At 39.7% G+C, this 20,810-nt stretch overlaps 1 protein-coding gene across 4 annotated transcripts in view; it reads left to right on the top strand.

The window, feature by feature from the left end:
* ADCYAP1R1 (ADCYAP receptor type I) overlaps positions 1 to 20,810 on the top strand; it is a 149,073-nt gene that overhangs the window by 85,236 nt on the left and 43,027 nt on the right. For all 4 annotated transcript variants that reach the window (XM_037386839.1, XM_037386838.1, XM_037386837.1 and 1 more), the window contains exons 5-10: positions 12,601 to 12,636; positions 13,279 to 13,320; positions 15,129 to 15,232; positions 15,791 to 15,888; positions 16,404 to 16,536; positions 18,721 to 18,874. In XM_037386839.1, coding sequence (XP_037242736.1) covers positions 12,601 to 12,636; positions 13,279 to 13,320; positions 15,129 to 15,232; positions 15,791 to 15,888; positions 16,404 to 16,536; positions 18,721 to 18,874 — 567 coding nt within the window. The remainder of the gene's footprint in view (positions 1 to 12,600; positions 12,637 to 13,278; positions 13,321 to 15,128; positions 15,233 to 15,790; positions 15,889 to 16,403; positions 16,537 to 18,720; positions 18,875 to 20,810) is intronic.

The following is a 20,810-nucleotide window of genomic DNA, read 5'->3' as shown; positions in this document are numbered from 1 at the left end:
ACTCATCCAGACACTGAAGCAAGTAGAAATGGTCTTGTGAAATGGAAAGGAATTTGATGGTGATCATTATCTCATCTAAATTTGACCATATGAAACTTGAGGGGTTTAGCTATATGAGTCCTCTAGACTCCATCTGCAGTCAGTGGAGAGAAAGAGACCCACAGAGGGCAATTTCTGTTATTCCAAGAGACACAAGGCGAATCATGCCTTGGAGATACTTCTTTATCCAGCAAGTACTAAGGGCAATTTGCTTAAAATAGGCACCTAACTTTTGAATGGGCGAAGATTAGTTCCTCTTTAAATGATCAGGTATAAAAATATACTTTATACTGTAATTCTGTGTGTTTTAGTTATAGCCAGTATAATTAAACACAATCTTTATTGCTGTAATATTGGTTTAGTATTGACTTGGTGGGTACAATAGCACTTACTGAGCTATCTGTGTTTAGCGATAATAGAAAAAAAACATCATGCCAGCATTCATTAGGGTTTGTATCTAGTGTGGGTAAGGAAACGTCCATCCCTCTTTCAGGCTGGTTGCTTTTTGGTGGGTTTGGGTTTTCTCAGTTTCAGTTCTCTGTGATTTTGTAATCAATTTTTGTTGACTACTTGTCATTCAGCCTGATGGTCAAACCAATTCTGGTCATCCTTAACGCAGGATACACACCCAACCAAAAGTTTTCACTATCTGGTTAACAGTGATGCTTGCAGCCTGCAGGCAAAATACTTTAATGTTATTTATTGCACATCAGCAGATGGCTGATACATTGTCATCTTCTGATATAACTGCAGGAGGCCTGTTGCTCTAGACAGTCCGTCTGAATTTCCATTAGGACCTCTCCTTTTCAATGGTTTGTAATCTAAATCCCCTACATACCCTCAAGCTACAGTGTGCTAACACATGGTAACATCACTTTTCTCTCTCTCCCTGCCTGTTTCAGATGCAATCACTTTTCTCTCTCTTCCTGCCTGTTTCAGATGCAATGCTTAGCGTTATTGCTAATTTAATACTATGGAGAGTAGTGCCATGTACATCTACGGCACAAAAAATCTCCCCCGCTGCCAACCAGTCCACTCAACTCTGCCATGGACACTTTAACTATTCTCTATTTCAACAGATGTCTCTGACACTTTTATTTATATTCCACACAAATATGTTACCTTTTCATTTTTACTGAAGACATTTCTTTTGCATGGTGCTATCATTTCTAAAATAGTTAAGGCTATGAGGACTCCTGAGAAATGAAAAAAATAATAGAATATTTTGGGTTGGAAGGAACCTTTAAAGGTTATCTAGTCCAACCTCCCTGCAACGAGCAAGGATATCTTTAACTAGACTGGGTTTCTCAGACCCTGTCTAGAGCGCCTCAGCCTTCTCCTCATCCACTGTTACCAGTTTGCCAGTCTTGCTCATCATGGGGGATACACTTTCTTTGACCTTCTTTTTCTCACTGACATACCTATAGAAACCCTTCTCATTATTCTTTGCATCCCTTACCAAGTTCAGCTCCAGCTGTGCCTTGCTCTTCCTGACTTCATCCCTACACAACCAGGCAGTGCCCTATACTCTTCCCAGGATACCTGTCCCTGCTTCCACTGCCTGTGCATTTCCCTCTTGCCCTTGAGTTTGGCCAGCAGGACCTAACTGAGCCATGCCAGCCTCTTGCCTTCCTTTCCTGTTCTTTTACACCTGGTGATCAAGAGCTCTTGCACCCTATGGAAAGCATCCTTAAAGATCTGCCAGCTCTGTTCTGCCCCCTTGCACCTGAGGAGCGTTTCCCAGGGGTTCCTATTAATTCCTTGAACAGCTGGAAGGTTGCTTTCCTGAAATTCAGGGTTCTGACTTTACTCTTTGCCTGACCCATATCCCTCAGGACTGCAGACTCCACCAGTGCATGATCACTGCAGCCCAGGCTGCCCCTAATCCCAACATCACCAACGTCACCTAACCCATCTCCCTCCTCAAGGACAAGCTTAGGTCACTGTGATCTGTTCCAGAGCTTAACTAACCTGTTAACTGTTAATGGGACTTTTTTTTTTTTAAAAAAAAAGTAATATATGCTTAAATATATATATATATATATAAATGAAAAGCTCTTCATAACTAGAGCTATGTAAAGTAACAGGCTGAAATAATATTTTTAAATTATTTGCCTAGGATTTACAGACTTGTTCACATACTGTACTTCCCATTTGACCTGTAGCAGGGTGATAGTATGACCCTAAGGGAGGAGTAGTCAGTCCAGTGTAAACATATGTCCAGATTTTTTCATCTCCTTACAGGATCATGAACAAAAGCGACAGCTGTTACCTCTTATAGTGCTGGGTTTGAGGGGGTTTTGGACATCTGTTCAGTAGGAACAAACCCAAGATTCATAATTCATTAGATAAACAAATAAACATTTAATCTGGAGTAGTTTGAAATCTCTACCGATCCAGCTGGATTTGCACTAGTGACCCCAAGGTGGAAATATCTACATCCATAATCACTCTTGTGGTTGAATCAGCATGAATTTTTACTATCATTGTTGCTAATTATAATTACCTGAGTATATTTGTTTCAATGAGGGCTTAATGAAAAAAGTCACATTTTATGACGGTTCCTTAAATAAAGGGTTATTAGATAACTAAAATGTTTCAAAGACACAGCTAATCACATTTTATAGATTGTTATAGTATCCTCTGGCTGCTGCTATGTTTCTAGAATATGTAACTAGGCTAGGCACTGACACTAATATTTAATAATAGTGCCTTCATTTTTTTTAATACAGCAAAATTTTTATATGACCATAAATCATTTTTACAAATAGTAGCAATAACTTTAAATTATACTTTTAAAAAGTTTGTCCTATGAAGCACTGAAGCACCAGCTGCTTGTATAGGCAAACCATAAGATATGTCAATCTTAAAGAGGGAGTAGGACTTATGTCACTTGGTTTTGGATATCTCTAGGTTATATTTGTAAGTCTGAACGGATCACCTGAATTTCTAGTTTGGTAAATGGAAAGCAATGGGTACTTGTAGAAGATGTTTCCTCTGACCTATCTCAAAGGTTTATCTTAAGATGAAGGAAATCGCTGGAAGGGGCTGTCTGTTTTATGAATTTCAGAAAGGAATTTGGCTGCCTCGGCTCAGATGTCTGAGTTCCATATGCAGTAAAATGGGAAGGGAAAAAAAAAAAAGACTGAACTGTCATCTGGAGAGGTTTTTGTTGAAAAAATATCTATGGATTTGGCTAAAACTACCAGCTGTTACTGCTTTTAATTTTAATTAATAATAATTATTTTAATGAACAAAATAAAATGAAATAAAAAATAATAATTATTATTAATAAGAAAATCCTGCTCTAGCATTCACTGCAAGTGAACTGCGGAACAGCATTGGAGCTGCTGTCAACATCATACAGAAAGCCTAATGTTAATTCCCGTGTGGTGTGGTTGGTGAGCCTTACTTGAAACATTTCATTTCACCTCTCTACTCCTCCAAAATCCCAGAATTTTTAATTTCTTTTCAGATGCAGAATGTGAACAAAAAGATCATTCTCAAAATATCTCCCCATGAAAAAAACATATTGGGTCCTGAGAGTTTTCTCATCTAGTAGGTTAAGGATTTACAGTGGCATTCCTTCCAAAGGGTTCCTAAATATTAATATATTTTCCACTTCAGCACTGATTCCTTTGACTGATATACGTGAACTCAGTTTTATTCTCACTGGGAGCTACAACCTCCATGGTGGTGCTGTTGTATATCACGCTTTCTCTATGCCTTCCCGGTACTGACTCCAGAGACGACCACTCTAGAACTGGGTATATTTAAAGCATTCTAAGGCATCTTTGCAATGAAAGGGAAAAAAAATAATTGTGTAAAGATGTGATGTTGCATTTCAGTATGACATAGCAAGACCTAGAGATGGTCCCAGCATAATGATCTGTGTTCCCAGCTGCAAGTTTTTCTTTGTTTTGTTCTTTTTCCCTTTTTCCTACAGACAGAGGTGATACTGCATGGCAGTGGAAATCTACAGAACAAGTCTGTGCTTTTCTTTCTTTGCCCTGTGCAGCTGAGACATTCTGGAACATACAAAGCCACATGACTCATATGGACCAATGGAAGAAACCCAATAGCCAGATCAGAAATGAACATATTTTTAGATCTTAGATTTGTAGTAAAAATGAATACAAATTATAATAGGAAATTGCTGAACTCCACCCTGAGAAAATACTTTCATTCACAAATTCAAATAATATGATTAGCTGTTACTGAACCTTCCAGCAATTTAGAATATTTATCTAGTGCTCAGTTTAGGACGCTACCTGCTGCACCCAAAACAGTATTGCTACAACACCTGGTGTACTATGTAAATGTACATAATTTTTACCAAAGACATAAACCACATCTTATCTTGATACCAGGATTAAGGGGTCCTAATTAAAATCCAGTAGAATGAAGAATGTAACCAGGTATTATAGAATTTCAGAGGGAATTATATCCTGTGCTCACCTTTTAGAACCAAAGCGATTGGCTCGCTGCTATTCTGGAAGTTGTATGGCTTCCGTGCTCAGCCAACAATATTTATTGTCCCTGTGAACAAGGAACTGAAAACAAACTGTTAGTGATCCCATCAAAACCACTGGGAGACACTCAAGTACTTTGTCATAAGAACATCAAGCCTCGTACTCTGCACTAGAGATACCATGGGTGGACCATGGGATTTATGAATCAGGGTTAATTGGATTTGGGAAGCTATTTGTGGGCTTGCTTTGTTTTGTTTTCTCTCCTGTCTGAGTTTAAGTGTTATCCCTAATCAAACAGAATAAGATGACAAGAGAAGAGTTAATGAGAAGGGAAGTGATATTGCATGTTCATATGTGAAAAGCCTTTCTGTATCATTTCTGGGGAAATAGTTCTGGTAAAGTCTGTCACTGCTGTCTATATACCACTATGAAAATAGTACCTAACTCCCAAACTGGGTGAAAAGACAAAAGTCATTTTCTTCCCAAGGTGAAAGCTGCTGAAAATATTTGCAAGTCACAGTTTCTATTAGTTTGGGTTATGTATTGATATTTTTTGATACAGAGAGAAAGAAAAGGTGACTGTTAAAGGTCAGGGGCCTTCTAAACAACAAACTGTATCTGGAAGATTGTGCATTTATTTTCTACTGAAGTAGAAGATGTAGGTTCTCTTTGCTACTAGCTGTAGCATCGCAGCAGACTGAAATTGGAAATTGCATTTGCCTATCAAGTAGGCAAGGCAAAAGATCAATGCAAAGGTCTAGATTTCTATTCAAGTATATCTTACCCCTGGTGGGTATTTCAACATCCTGCATGAAAACCGAGGGAAGGAAAACATTGGAACCAAGCAGTAGTCTCTGAAAAACAGACATGACCCATTCCCTAGCGTTTTCATCATGGGAATAATAATGAGCCATCAGAGCTTTGTTAGTCTTTGAAGCAACCAGGACTCTGTGCATACCTTAGTTTTATCCTTGGCTTTGTAGAAGATCCTATGAAGCATTCAGAAGCAAGTTCAATACAAAAGTATATGGGTTTATATATATATATATATATGCGCACACGTATATATCCACACAACAGCTAAAGGTTTTCGGCAGCTTTCAAAGCTGTCTGCAGATTGCATATGTGTTATTGTCGCTTAGTGTTCAGCAAGTCCTAGAAAGAATTGTGTGAAGAACAGGTACAAGAGACCTACCAAGTGTGGATGTAAAAATAATGCCTTGCCAATAACCAAGATAACAGTGCTTACTAGATAACAAGTCCTTTCCTGCTGGTTTTCACCCCTAGGCTTTTCACAGGCAGTAAAGCCATGGGATTATTTCAGCTTTTCCAAGGCAAGGAAGACAACCTGTAATTAAGCATACCACCTCAGTCACAGCACCGAAGTCTATCTGCAATGCAGAGGAAAAGGGGAGGAAAACATTGCCATCAAAGAAGAGTAACTTTACCTACATGTCCAATCAAGTAGTTAAGGCCTTGCAGATGCTTTTTACAGAAAAAGGACATTTTATGGCCTTTCCAAACAACTTATGGGAACATAAGACTCTGTGCTTCTGATATTCGAACATACAATGTGACCAAGAGCATTTCAGCTAAAGGTCAAGTCTTTGGTCTTGGCAAGAGGACATCCTGCAGTGGCCAGGCGAAAGCTGTAATGGAACTCAAGACCTTTGTCAATATGATTTGAAAGCTATTTTGACCCTGAAAAATAAAAAAAATCATGCTCCTCTGGGAAGCATGCAAGGGTAGAATGTGCTGAGAACCGCTGAGTAGTTTGTGGAACACCTGGACAGCAAAAGGCAAAACACTGAAGTATCACTGTACGTGCAACATGGGCAAATGCTTCAACCTTCACTAGCAGTCTTTGCTCTATCCTTGTTTCTCCTCTTTATTCAAATAAATGAGAAAAGAGTTCCAGTTGATTGCAGGATTTTAGGTATGGTGGGCACACATTCTTTCTTGCCGTTAAGCACATGATATAATATGCTTTCTTCTCTGGGACTTATTTCATAACTGATAATCTTTGTTGGACACATTTCTTATTTTCTGTGTTTCTTGCTTGAAAAACATTTGCTTTTCTCTGAAATATGACCCCTGCCCTCTTCAGAGCTAGAAGACCCTTCAATAGTATTTGTGTTGATCTTGTACAATGACGGACACTCCTGTGACAGCCAGCCTCGCAGGCAGGATACAGATAATGTTTAGATGATGCCTAGCAGTTGCTATGGTGACCTCAGGCCACTGCTAGTTTCATAGCTTTTGATAGGAGAGAGGAAGAAAAGAAAGTCGTAATTTCTCTGACCTGTTATTGATCATAGCTGTATGCCAATCCTGCCTCAGCCAGCGCTATGTGCTATGGCCTGTATGTTCTCCATATGGGACTTCCCTGGTATTCTTCTGTGATCTCCAGGCATGATTCACTGGGTCTTCTTGTCCCTATGTCATGAAACCATGTGCCCTGAAATTTGTATGACGTATAGGAAGAAAGGGCTTGTATATCAGTTCCATCACTGCCTTTACTGCAGTGTTTTGCACAAACCACTGAAGTAACAAAGTTGCGGAAACTAGTTCATCTCATACTATGGTAGATGTCTAAAGCAAACCACTTAAAAACAAACTTCTGGATGTACCAGTCTCTTAACCCTTTATGGGAGGAGACGTAAAAAAACAGATAAACCTACATTCAGCTGAACAAGTTGGATGGAATGAATTTGCCCCATGGGACAAGTTCCTCAGATGTTCTTAGGCACCTGTTGCTATTCAAACATACAAACATGGACCAGGCTTCCTAATCTTACCCTTAATTTCCCTCTGCCTCAGTTTTCTTGTTTTCTAAATACATTTAGCAATTCTACATACTATTCAATAATAGTATTTAGTATTAAATACAATAAAATAATAGTATTTAACAATGCTATTTCATTTCATGATGTCTCTGTGTGAGGACTATGTTCACAAATCCCTCTGACAAGGCAAATGGCAGTATACGGTAAATGCCAAGTGACGATAATGACTTGCAACCTGTAGTTTAAAGTATTATCTATAACGCTGGAGAGACCAAACCCCCTGGAAATAGTGAAGGGAAGCACATAACATAAGGAAAGGTGTGGGAACCTCTAAGGCCATGTACTCTGTAACCTTGCCTGGCTGCCACTTTCCACGGATCCAGTTAATGAGATTAGAAAGACCTAGCAGCTGATCCTGGATCACTTTCCCCCAAAAAAAGAGTTGTAATGAAGGGACTGGGATGGTTGGATAGTGTGCATGTGGGATCATCTGTGCTCAGATCCAGGACTGGGCAGAGGGCATTAGGAGCAGCGGGCAGAGTATGCAAGGCGGTATCTGTGTGAGGAGCTCAGAAAGCCCCAGAAAAGCTGCTAAGTAGACTGCTGTTCCCAACTGCGGCTTTGCCAGCCGGCTGAACAGATTGCTGGTGCATAAGAGCAGCATGCAGCAATGAGGAAGGGAGTGAAATGGCACAGTGTGGTGGATGCTGTGGAGTCGGGTGTGAGAGCTCGCCGATTTATTTCATCATTATAAATTAAATGTTAAGCTTCTAATCAGTGCTATATAAAACAGGAAAAAAACGGAATTCCTGCCTCACCAGCTCATTATCCACATAGCTGAGCAGCACGATAACAAGCGATTGTAAGAAATGTTTTCTGTAACCTCCCTCTGCCCCACTCTCTGCACTTTCTGAAGGGACAGAATTAACATGCAGTAAAAACAGTGTGAGCTTTGCCCATTGATCTCAGTGCTGTCAAAATCCAACCTTTTGGAGTCTAACCTATGTGGACCAGTCCTCCAGCTGATAATACTGAGATGGGAACAACAGGATCAAGAGAAAAGTGTGGGCAGGCTGTTTCAGGCCAGAATAGTTCTGGAAGCCCTTCTTTCCCCAACCTGCCACTTATAAGGGACAAATGCTGGAACAAAAGGGTTAAATGCAAGTTGTGTTCAGATAAACAAACCTATGGGAGATAAAGCAGTTGCCATGCCAGCTGACACCAAAAGCAGCCAGCACAAATTTGGCACAAAGAAGATCTAAAAGGCAGCACTGAGCTCCGAGGCTCATCGCGCACAGGCTGTTTCTTGGCTTTAAGCTTTGCCAGTCCTGTTCAGTTTAAATCAGAAGCAACAATTGCTTGCATCAAATTTCTTATCAGTTGGAGGATAGTGAGGAGGTAGTTATGTTTTCTGGGACTCAGCAAATGGAAACCAAGAAAGTAAGTCCCACAAACATGCAAGAAAAGGGCATGAAAGATCTGGGTCTCTGCCACTAACTCTATGGGAAGCCTTTGGCAAGTCCTTTGACTGGGTTGTTGGGGTTTTTTCCTTCTTTCATCTCTTCATGTAGAAAATAGAAATTAGCAATATTGTATGTATTTTAATTCTGTTTTGTCTTTGGAACTGAAAATTCAGCATTCTGATGGATCTTCTTTAGGTCTCTAAGCAGTACTGCAAATAACATCTAATTAATCATGGCAGTTTAAACACTAAAGGGAGATTTGCCTTACTCCCCCAAAAGTGACACTTGCCTGTTCAGACTGGTCAAACAGTAAATTACACTATCTGTCAACACACTGGATAAACCATCCTTTCTCAAGGATAACATTAGCTTCCTCAGGAGTTTATTGACTAATGTGAGCAAGTATTGATTTAATAAATGGTGTTCTAAGATACCGTTTAATGTCCTTCCTTCTGTAGTTTGGGCTGTGCCGTTATTTAACCACATGTGAGGAGCACAGGTGTCATTCACAGAAGCCAGGAATGTAATCCCTGAAAAATGGATTTGCAGTGAAAATGCAGATGAAAAGCACATTTTAGTTATTCTTCATTTCTGGGAGAGTAACATATTCCATCTAGCCTGTTGTATAATCATCTTGACGGGCTTTCTCTGCGTCATCAGTGAAGTGTAATGCACCAGTTTCTCATTGTTTATGTCCTGAGTAAGGCAGTGAGAGGACTTGTGTGAAAGCCCATGCAGCGAGGTGCCCTACGGTTTTGCCCATGACATCACTGACACCAGAGTAAATTTGCTGAGGTCTTTCTAGAGTCAGAAAGGCACTCAGGTGAAAAAAAACCAACCCAAGCTCAAAACCACAAAAACCGCGTTTTTAATCGGAGAAATGAGAGGAACTGCCCTATGTCTGGACTTCCTACAACCCCAGCTCAAATGCAAGCTCAAGCCTTCTCATATATGTAGGCATCTTAAATATTAAGCACAGAAATAATGCAAATTAACTCCCTTCGCACTGTCATGCATGTGAGCAAACATAGCCATTGGCACAGTTATCTGTCATGTAAACATCTGTATTCTGGTGCAGGGGACATGAACATGTGGTGTCAGAGAGAAGGGCAGTGGCAGCACACAAGAATTTTAAGTCAGAAGGTGGCTGCATGTTCCCTTGTGTACCTATATATATATATATGTGCATACACACACAAATATAATTGTGTATGTGTGTATGTTATCCCAACACTCATTAGACAGACTTTGGCTTTTAGTTGTAATTCAGGGCATAATGTTCAGTGTAAATCTAATTGACTTTCCAGTAGCTTAATTTATTATTGAAAATTAGGGTGATGGATCAAGCCTAAAAGCCTGTATAGCAAAAGGTTGTACTGGAACTTTCTTCAGTACGTTAACAAGGACTCAGATGTAGAAAAATATGGTTAAAAAAGGCCAGTTTGCTCCTACAGCAATCAGAAAATTAACATTGTCAAAAATATTAACCTCTTCCTAATGCCCAGAGTTAAAATGCAATCATTATTTAAGTATATATTAAAAAAAAAGCCTCTTCATTTCACAAAACTAATATGATATTTTGACATATCATATTTTTGACATACACAGATGTAATGAAATTCAAAATGAACTAAAATCTAATATTTTAACATCAGTGTGACTACCACCGATTATTTAGAATGAAATCATGGAAATTTTTATTTCCTTCTTTTTAGATTATAGGGGGAAAAAAGCTCAATTTAAAACATTTAAATTTCAAAAAAGTTTTTTTTCTCAGTCATCAGTGTAATATGCCAGGATGCGAGGAACATCAGGCTTCAATGTACTTTAACATTGCCTGGTCTTTCTCCAACAAGAATTATGCAAAGTTTATAGTAACATGTCTCAAGATGTAAGCCACACTGTACAATTGATAAACTGAAACTGGAGTTTTATGAGTCCAGGAGGTTTTGCAGCTTTTCTTGCAGCTTCTTCTTACCCTGCTTCTGTGGGTCATTGTAAGATACAGGCTAGTGAGTGAGGTGACATCACGTAGGAGCCAGTGCCATTATAAGCTACTTGATTTGAGTGGCAGCAGGCTATGAAGAACATTATGAAAGGCAGTGATAAAGGAACAGCAGCTTATTCTTTGATACTCTAATTGCATAATAAAACCACAGATAAAATTTCCCACAGGATATCCTAAACTTGCTATTCTGAATTCAGATTTTAGCAATATAAGCATCTATATCTGAGCTAAATCACTGTTAATAAACCTGGGGTTTGGTAGACTTGGGAGGGAAACTGATCTGTCCACAATACCCTGCAGAGGCATCCCTGTTATTCTGCCAAGAATCTGGAGCACAGCCTTAGTGCTTCTGCAGCATCTGGTAATTTAGACTGATGCAGCAGGTTGAACAATCTTTGCTGGAAAATGTTTGCTCAGAGCATTGGTGACTTCTCTTCAGAATTAGTGGACTTACCCAATATTTGCAAACATCCAAGAATTCTCAGATATGAAATCTCGAAAGCAGCTGGAGTTGGGTGGAGAAGCCAGGAGACCAAGGGTGTTCTCACCATGGTTTTCAGTATTAACCCTCTAAAGTAACTGCTGGGTTGAGTGTGTAGGTTTGATGTTGAATACATCCACTCAAAGACACGCTACAGTCTGCCTGATGCTGCAGCTTAGTTTTCTAGACTCCCTCCATGATCTTCACACTAAATCCTCTGCTTTCTGTCTCAGAAAATCAAAGAGCATATCTGATTTATTTTAGAGGAGAGAGAGAAATCAATGAATTTAAAATTCTTAAATGATAAGGATTTTGAAAAAAAGTATAATAAAATAGGAAATGCATTTTATGCTGTACTGAGAAGACTGCCTTTACTGTTTTGTTTCCTTAGATGCTGTCTCTCTCCTTTCCCATAGGACCAAAATCAATCTTTGTTTGTATTTTACTTTAAATACAAACCCTCTCATGCAAATTGGTGAATGGCTCTTCCAATCCCTAGTTAAGACCTGACCGTATGTTCAGGGTTAAAGAACAACCTGAAGCCCTGTGGTTACTCCAGAGGATACAGAACTAAAGCTAATCTAAACCTTTAACCTGCTGTACTGGTCAATGAAATGTTGGAAACAGTTTTGTGCTGGTGGGAGGGCCACTGGCAGAGCTATTTGCAGGCAGCTCAGTGTCTCTGTGCACGATGCAGCAGCACCACTCGCTGGCATAAGGCAGCTCCTCTTGGTGCATCTCCCTACACCCAGCCCGAGCCAAAACCCACTGAGGTGTTGGGAAAGTCTGACTTTGGTGCCATTTGTGTGAAGTATTTACTTGGGTGTGGGGGAAATTGGTTTGAGATAATCCCCAAAATATATTTTGGAAGGACGAAAGAAAGGAAAAGGGAAATTTTTAATGCGAACTTAAACTTTTTTATCATTACCATTGTAATATTTTTATTTTTAGTACACAAATCAGCATGGATTTCAACACAATATTTTCGATATTGGTAGGTCTTTCTTATTTCAGAACCTCCCCCCTCCTTTAAAAAAAAAAAAAAAAGAAAAAAACCCCAAACACAAAAATGCTTCCTCATCTCTTTTTCCTATCTTTCCTAGAGTCTGATGAAAGTCCGTGATAACCGGAGATTTAACAACACAAAGCAATCGACCATCTTCCGAAAACTGTTTTCCAGCCATAAAGATACAGCACTGATTTTGAAAAATGGATTTAAACAAAATTTTTTTGCAGTTCTTCTCTGGCCTCTGCTATAGCCATTCCTCATATGGAAAGCAAACTGTTATCAAAATCAAATTGCAAAGCATTATCAAGATCAAATTAATTATTTTTATTCTTCTAATTTCAGGTTGGGAAGTAGACAATTTGGGCCAAACCCATGCAGGTAAGAACCAGTTGTGCTGACTGCCTCCTAAGTACCTCTGTTCTCAAAAATTGTATGCAGTACATAATTTCAGGTTATTGAAAAGTTGTGTATCAACCATGATGATGATGAATACATGTAGCTGGTTGTAACACCGATAAAAAGTGAAAATAAGTATCTAATAAGTTTCTAGAAATCATTGTGCTCTAACCTAAAACCATAGAAGTATACTATCTCACTTAATATCAATTAATTATTGCTTTTTGTCATTGATGGATGGAAATAATTTTTCATTAATTCTGTGAAAATTGACCATACTTAAACATCCATGGATTATAGATGTAAATTTCTAAAGATACAATATTTGACTTCTATATTTTTACAATAAAGTTGGTCCTGGTTTGATTGTATGTGTTTTTAGCTATGTGCTCACTGCTTGTCATAGCAATTTTCTAATTTCATAGGTTCAGCTTTGATTTAAACTCACAAGTAAAACTGTGTTTACCTCCAGAAAAGACAGTATCAAGTATTTATTGCCCTTGGGCCGGATCCAAATAAATAAAAATCAATTGGATTCTATTCACTGATTTCCGCAGAGACCAGTTTGGGTCCTAATAGAAAACACAATCAAAACAATTTCATACCAAATTTCCACTTTTATAGGTGATTATGACCTGCTGGAAAGCACAGCCCAGTCTCCCCTAGGTAAGAAACAGAACCGCGGAATGTTTCTCTTTTTCTTTTAACACTGTTAAAAAGGAAGCTCCAAGATATTTCTCCTACCATTTAGGTATTATTTTCTAATCAGTTCTAATTACAGTGACACATTTTCTGGTATGTTACTTTTAGCAGTATTATGAAAATTTATTCCTCCACTATTAAGCCTTGCAATCTAGCAAGTATGATGTTATAAATTATATCTACCTGTTTAACAGTAATTACTAAATGGTGTTAAAGAAAGTCAACACCATGATTCAGTGGTTATTTTCCACAGGAAAACTGGGGATGAATGTGCAAGAGCAATTTATCAAAATTTGCCAAGTAATGCAATGTTCTTAAATGAATGCTGTGATTAGATAGATATATTCTGCCGCATGGATGGCAAACAGATTCTCTAAAAATAAGGTCACTGCTAGTGTTATGAGCTACTTGACTAAACTGCTCTAAGAATGTGAAGCAGTATAACATTAATAAATAAATAATAATAATAATAAAAAAACAACAAAAAAAAACCCCAACAAACAAAAAAAGTCCCTACAACTTGGAAATTTCCATCCGTTTGGTCAAGGTACAGTTCATACTCCAGAAACTGTAATAGTTCGATAAATGGAAACTGTTCTATCACACTGGAGAGCAATAACTGCAGCCAGCAGCCCAGCTCTAATTTTTCAACCAGGTCACTGAGCTCTGGCAAGAATAACGGTGCTTAAAGAGGGCACCACGGGGGCCATCCCACCTCGGGCAGCCTCAGCAGCAGTGTCAGTGCCAAGAGACACTTTCCTCTTCTACCCCCAGCTCTTTCTTCTCCTTACAGTTATAAGCCTTTTCACGGTTGTAGCGAAAGCCATTTAGGAGCCAGCCCTCATAGGAGATTAGCCAAAGAGAGGAAAAAGAGAGAAAAAGAGGACGATGTTTTCCCTGAGCCAGTTTCGAGCCTCCTTGCAAACACTTGCTTTAGAGTAAGGTTGTAAGCTGGGATTGGAACGGATAATAGGCAGAAGAATGTGAGAAGCTCTGAAACAGTTTTGAATTGTCAGCTGAAGCCACACTGGGCATCTGGAGATGTAAATGAACATATTGCTGTGAAAACAGAGACGGGAAAGAGATTCCCACTCCATCTTTCCTTTGTTTTCCTACAGAACCTTCTCACAAAGTCACTCTCAGATAAGAGCCTAGGCTTGAAGATAAGTGAGTGGGATACATCTCATCTGGCTATAGGAGAACAATCCAGCTGCCTCACCATAGATGTATAATAGCTATTTCAGATATCCTACAGTGTCCTGCCTGGCTTCCAGCAGCCATTCCAAAAAATCACATTGGCCTTGTGGTTTTTGCCAGTCCCACACATATGCCTCAGATACAGATCATATTAAATACCGCAAAGTGCCTGTATTTAAGCACTGGACTTACCTTTTAGCCATCTGAACCATAGATGTCTAAGTCAAATCTGTATTCCCTATTTCAGAGTCAATACAGGGAGATGGACTGACCCCTGTTTTAGGTACCCACTTGACAATGAGAACCTTGGTGGCCTGGAGGCACTGACTATACTGCTTAAATCACTGTTGCTTTCTGGTGACCAGCTTTAGCAGTAGACATCAGTAGGTGCCTGTTGTAAAACTGGGACATTAAAGATGGCATTAAACTTTCAAGATGCCATTAAGGTCTTCTACGGACAGGCAGATAAATAGCACCCCCAGTAGTACTGTGGGGTTTTCTTTGGTCATGTACCAAAGGGGAGTGTCCTGGGGTTTGCTTCAATGATATCACATTCACAACTGTATTTGGCATAGGGGACATCAGCAGAAATTGCACTGAAGATGGCTGGTCTGAACCTTTTCCTCATTATTATGATGCCTGTGGCTTTGATGAAAATGAAACAGAGTCCGATAACCAGGTAGGAATTAATCTTATAACTAAAGACAAATGAAGGGGGGGGGAGCGGCAGGCTGCTTTTTATCCAGCCTCTAGACATGTTCTGATTTGTTGGTGATGAGAATGAAACAAACAGGTATTTATGGGCATAAAAATTTGAGAAACAAGATTTAAATCCTTCCTAGCCCTGTACTGAATATTGCATCCACAACATGAGTGTTTACTGTTGATACAGCTTGTAACTTCTAGAAGCATAGGTTAGCCCCCAATTCTTCCCCTGTTGACTGAAGAATCCCTTAGCCAACCACTTTTTTTCTACAGATACATGAACAGTGGTCAAAGAAATATAGACAGCCTTTGCTAGCTCACTGACAAATAAGCTTCACGGTATGCAGACCCAAGGGCATGCCAGGCACAGAGGAAGGCTCTAATATATGGTGAGATCTCAGGGGAGCCAAGAGGAGAAAACAACAGGCTGCCCAAGAAACAAATCCTGCCTGTGGTTGCGCCTGCACGTTGAAAGGGTAAAGAAGATGTGGCCGTAGACAAACGGTTTAACGTGTGTTGTTTGCCTCCCAAGGATTACTACTACCTATCTGTGAAGGCTCTGTACACGGTGGGATACAGCACTTCTCTTGTTTCCCTCACCACCGCCATGGTGATCCTGTGCCGTTTCAGGTGAGTCAGGACATGAGCAGTGAGCTGTTCAGCCACTGGAGGAAAAAAAATTGGAGCTCATCTGCCCACAACCATGTTTAAGCTTTTAACTCACCAGATGTAAAATAAGAGAGAGACAACCCCTTAGCAACGTTGTTCCCCCTGCTTGGACACACTCCAGCAGTCACATTTCAATAGACTGTAAATGCAGCTGTAGAAGCTGTGGGTCTCTTTTATGCAACTGCAGAAGCTGCATCAGACTGGGTCTATTTTATAGACCTTTTATATATATATATGTGTGTGTGTGTATGTATACATATATATATATATACCCCCTATATGCTTTTGCAGGAAAATCACCAAATCCTCCTCTTAGCCAGGTTTAGTGTCAACACTATCCACAGTCCTGGCTTTCAGACACTGCTATTCTTAGCACCAAGGTGCTCTGGCCATGTGTGTTATTTCCACAAAAGAAAAGTATTGCCTTTTTTCCCCTCCCCCTCTTCTTTTCCTCTCCCTTGCTCTCTCCTCTCTAGGAAGCTTCACTGCACTCGAAATTTTATCCACATGAACCTCTTTGTTTCATTCATCCTACGTGCAATATCTGTATTCATTAAAGATGGGGTTCTTTACGCTGAACAGGATGGCAACCACTGTTTTATCTCAACGGTAAGTAAAACCAAAGCCAAAACCTTTTCCTTTAAATTTTCCAGCATGAGATAACAAAAAACAGTGAGGCAGGCAGCAGTCTGTTGAGTATCATAAGCTGAGAAGCTATTGGGGGAGAAGGTTATTGGTGGTAAAATTCCCTCCTGGTTCACAGCAAAACTGTGGATGTATCATCCTGTGAAGTCCTCAATGTGCAGCCGTCTGTCCTTCAGGACAAACCTACGGGTTTTGGTTTCTGTCTCCAGTCAGGTTGTTTCTCCCTTTCACAGATCTGCACAGTGACAGGTGGGATGAGAACAGGCACAAGCAATTTCCTTCATCTGAAGGTCTGGTTTTTCTCCAGAGCCTAATTTTTTCTGGATGTCAGGCAAAGTCATGTGTAAACAGGGTGACCATTCAGACATAGAAAATACTCCTGACAGTCACACTCTCAAAAAATCATTGGTATTAGCCAAGCGTTTGCCTCTGAAGTGTGGTTTCATGGAAAGCAGTCTCCCACACAGATGCACTTGGGTATATATTACATGTAAATCCCCATTCCTTTCACATTTAAGGCTAGTGTTTGATTTGATAAATCAGCTTACTGAGTGTAATTATGGTGGAATTACAGTGAGTTCCCAAACTGAGATCTCCTTTATCCATCTAGTTATGAGCTAAATTCCCTGTGAGTCACTTCCACAAGGAAAGTGCAGCTGTGTAATTTCGTCAGCCTTTTCTTTGTCATTTAAAATAGTTTTTGCTTTTAATTCTTCTCCATAATAATGCTGAAGCCATGTTAGATCTGTAGTTCATTTATACCACTTTTCTGATAGTGGCATCACCCCTTTTTTTAAAAACACTTGAAGGATAAACCACATTAAAATCAGCCATCTTGTGTCTAGGTCTTCATCTGTGGTACAGCTTCTATGAAGAAACTCAAGATCTGATATCTCTAAACATACTGGTTGTAGATTTGGCCCAGAGGACGGAGTGCAAGTAGGAACTAGTCAAAATTATCAGCCTTCCACTGCCCCAACCAGGACTTTCCAGTTTACACACTGATTCTGCTCTGATCTGTTGAAAAGTCCTACTTTTGTAGGATTAACGATGTCTCACTGGGATGTAACACTGGAAAAGCAAGTGTGTCCTACCTTACAAAGTCAGGGTAGAGCTCCGTTTCCACCTAAGACTTTCTATCACAGAAACACAGAATTGTTTAGGCTGGAAAAGACCTTTAAGACTATCTGGGTCCAGCTGTAAACCTAACACTGTCAAGTTCAGCACTAAGCCATGCCCCTCAGTGCCACATCTACTTGTATTTTAAATACCTTCAGGGTGGTGACTCAACCACCTTCCTGGGCAGCTTGTTCCAGTGCTTGACAGCCCTTTCAGTAAAGAATTTTTCCCTAATAATCTATATCTCTCCTGGTGCCACTTGAGACCGTTTCCTCTCGTCCTATCGCTTGTTACTTGGGAAAGAGACCCCCACCCGCGTGCCGCAGTCTCCTTCCAGGCAGCTGCAGAGCGATAAGGTTGCCGCTGAACCTCCTCTCCTCCAGGCTGCACAATCCCCATTTCTCTTCCCCACCCCCCTCTTTTTTCCTTTTGTACGCTGCTTTTCCTCCCCAGCAAATGAATGAAAGCTGCTATCAGTTTTTTACAGTAAATCACTCTGCTTTCTTTACACTTCAGCTTACTTTCATTTTCTGTCCCTGAGTGACAATACCCACAAATAGCAAGGCAGTGCAGTTCTAAACCTCGCACAGGAGGGAGCATCTTTTCTGATCCCACTCCCAGGGCTCACCACAATCATCCTGCCATTTCACATCCTTCCTCAGGTTTCTCAATACACAACTGGATTCTTTTCTTCTCTGCACTTAATCCTTGGAAGGGGCCTTAAATCTAGCAATTAGTGTTCATTGACGATGTGAACTCCCACTAACGCATGATGTTCTCAAGCTGTCTGCAGACGCTCATCGACCACCTCCCATGGGTAAAATTGGCTACCTGCCCTTTCAAGCTTTGCTCCCTAAGTGGCACCTCACATTCTTCTCATGCTTTTAAAACTTTACTGTTAAAAGTCTATAATACTAGTCCCAGCTGTGTTCCATTCCATTAAGAGATTTGGAGAGGCTGAAAGCATTTTCTCTATCTGTTAGGAGGAAACAACATGGAAGTAACTTTGTTTTTCTTGATTCTCTGCAGGTGGAATGCAAAGCGGTGATGGTGTTTTTTCATTACTGTGTCATGTCCAACTACTTCTGGCTTTTTATTGAGGGATTGTACCTTTTCACTTTATTGGTAGAAACCTTTTTCCCAGAGAGGAGATATTTCTACTGGTACACTATTATCGGCTGGGGTATGTGCCATTTCTTCTCTAAAATGTGTCTCAGTGTGCAAGAGATCTCCAACAAACTACCTAATATTTCCACATAGATTTTCAAAGTATAGTTTTAGTCTTCATACAGAAGTACCACTGCAGACCGAACCGTGTTTTGCTTTTTTTGTCTGTATAGAGTTGAACTGCAATCTGGACAACTCCGCATCTTTTGCAGAGATGTAGTCCACAACTGAAAATTGCCTTCTCCAAGATATGATTTTAATGCCAAGTTCTTTAGCTTAATCAAATCTGAAATGCTAAGTCTGGTCCATTTTCCAAGACTTTATTTGTGCCTTTCTTCCAGCTAATAGCTAAACTGTAAATGTTTCCAAAGGGTAACGACATATGCTCATCCTACCTGGATGGGAAATGGAAACTTGCAGTGGAAAGAAACAAGATTTGTTTCAGAAAGGCCAGCTGTATGATGACAACAGATGTAATTATTTTTTGTTCTGGCCTTCTGGAGATAAACTAATTCCTGCAATATGTTATATCAAGCAGTTCTTTGCTGATGTTTCTGTGCAGCAGTCAGATGGTGAAAGCAGAAGAATACATTCATTTTCAATGTACCCTAAGAAGGTTAAGCTCAATTTTTATAGTTAAACAAACGTATTTTTTAAATAATCTGGAAATAATCCTGTGTATTTACGTGTAAAGTCTACAAACAAACCACATGCCTTCAACTATTGTCCTTTGAAAAAAAACCATCTGCATGTAACCTGAACCTTCAAGTAATCCACAGCTGGTTTTGGGTTTTTCCCTCCTGAAGCAGCTGTATATACACAAAAATTCTCATATCCTGGCAAAGTCTTCCTACAATAAGAGCAAAGGTATAGAGAAGAAATAAGAGGGTAAGTGATCAGAAATAACCTATGGCACAAAAAGGCTGTTGGGAAATGATGGCTGTTGGAAAAGAAACCATTGGAAAAGGATGTTCAAAGTTCCCTTTGTACTATCCACACATGTATAATCACATTACAGCTGAGATATAAGGCTGTTTTAAAAGACACCTTGGGGATTATGTACATGAAAATGTAACAATTACAAAAGAAAGCAAAGTGTAAATCTTTGCAATATGAACATAAATCAGAGGTTGAGTTCCTTTAATTAAGTTTGCACAAATTTCATATCTGTAGTTTTTTCTGAATGTCAGAATATTGCAATATAGCATATTAAGTGAATTATTTTTTTAAAAAAATCAGTCTCTGTAAAGAAAGAACTACACAGATTAATTCATTCGGTAATGCAACCTCAAGATATTTGATCTTGAGTTGAATATCATAAATAATTTCTAGCTGTTCAGTTTATAGATATCACATCATATTCAAAGCAGCATCAGTAACATCCTTTAGTGACGTTAAGAGAATCTCCAGATGTGGATGGTTTGGTTTGGTTTGGTTTGGTTTTGGTTTTTAAACCACATTTTCTCAGCTCCTGCGTATTTCACCTTGAATAGCAGTTCCCCTGACCTGACAGGAGCAATTGGCACTTGGCAAGAGCAGAAGCACTTCCAGACTCTGGATGCGAGCAGCCCCTCAGCTCAGAGCTGGTGTGGAGGGGGTTGCACTGAAGCAGCAGTAAGCAAGAGCTCGGCATTTTGCAGCATCTGGGTGTTTATCTGTTTCTTAAAATGTGCTGAGCACGTCAGCATCCTCATTTGATTAATGAGAACTGCATATGGCTGTGCTGATCCAGACAGTTTTTTCCTCTTAAATATCCAATATGCTGGAAAGTTCTCCGGATAGACTGTTGTCGTTCTGGGATCTCTCCTAATGCCCTCTCCTAACTCAGGGCAGAGTCAGAGTCAGCAAGAGTAGCTCTCTTCTCAGCCTTTGGGGCTTCTCTGTTTTCTAATGGTACTTAAGAAGCTAAAAAGAGTGTGATAAAGTTATGTATCTGTCTTTGGATGGAGAGA

Source organism: Falco rusticolus, chromosome 4 (genome assembly GCF_015220075.1).
Source record: "Falco rusticolus isolate bFalRus1 chromosome 4, bFalRus1.pri, whole genome shotgun sequence".
Lineage (NCBI taxonomy): Eukaryota > Metazoa > Chordata > Aves > Falconiformes > Falconidae > Falco > Falco rusticolus.
This window is presented reverse-complemented; position numbering and strand designations above follow the sequence as displayed.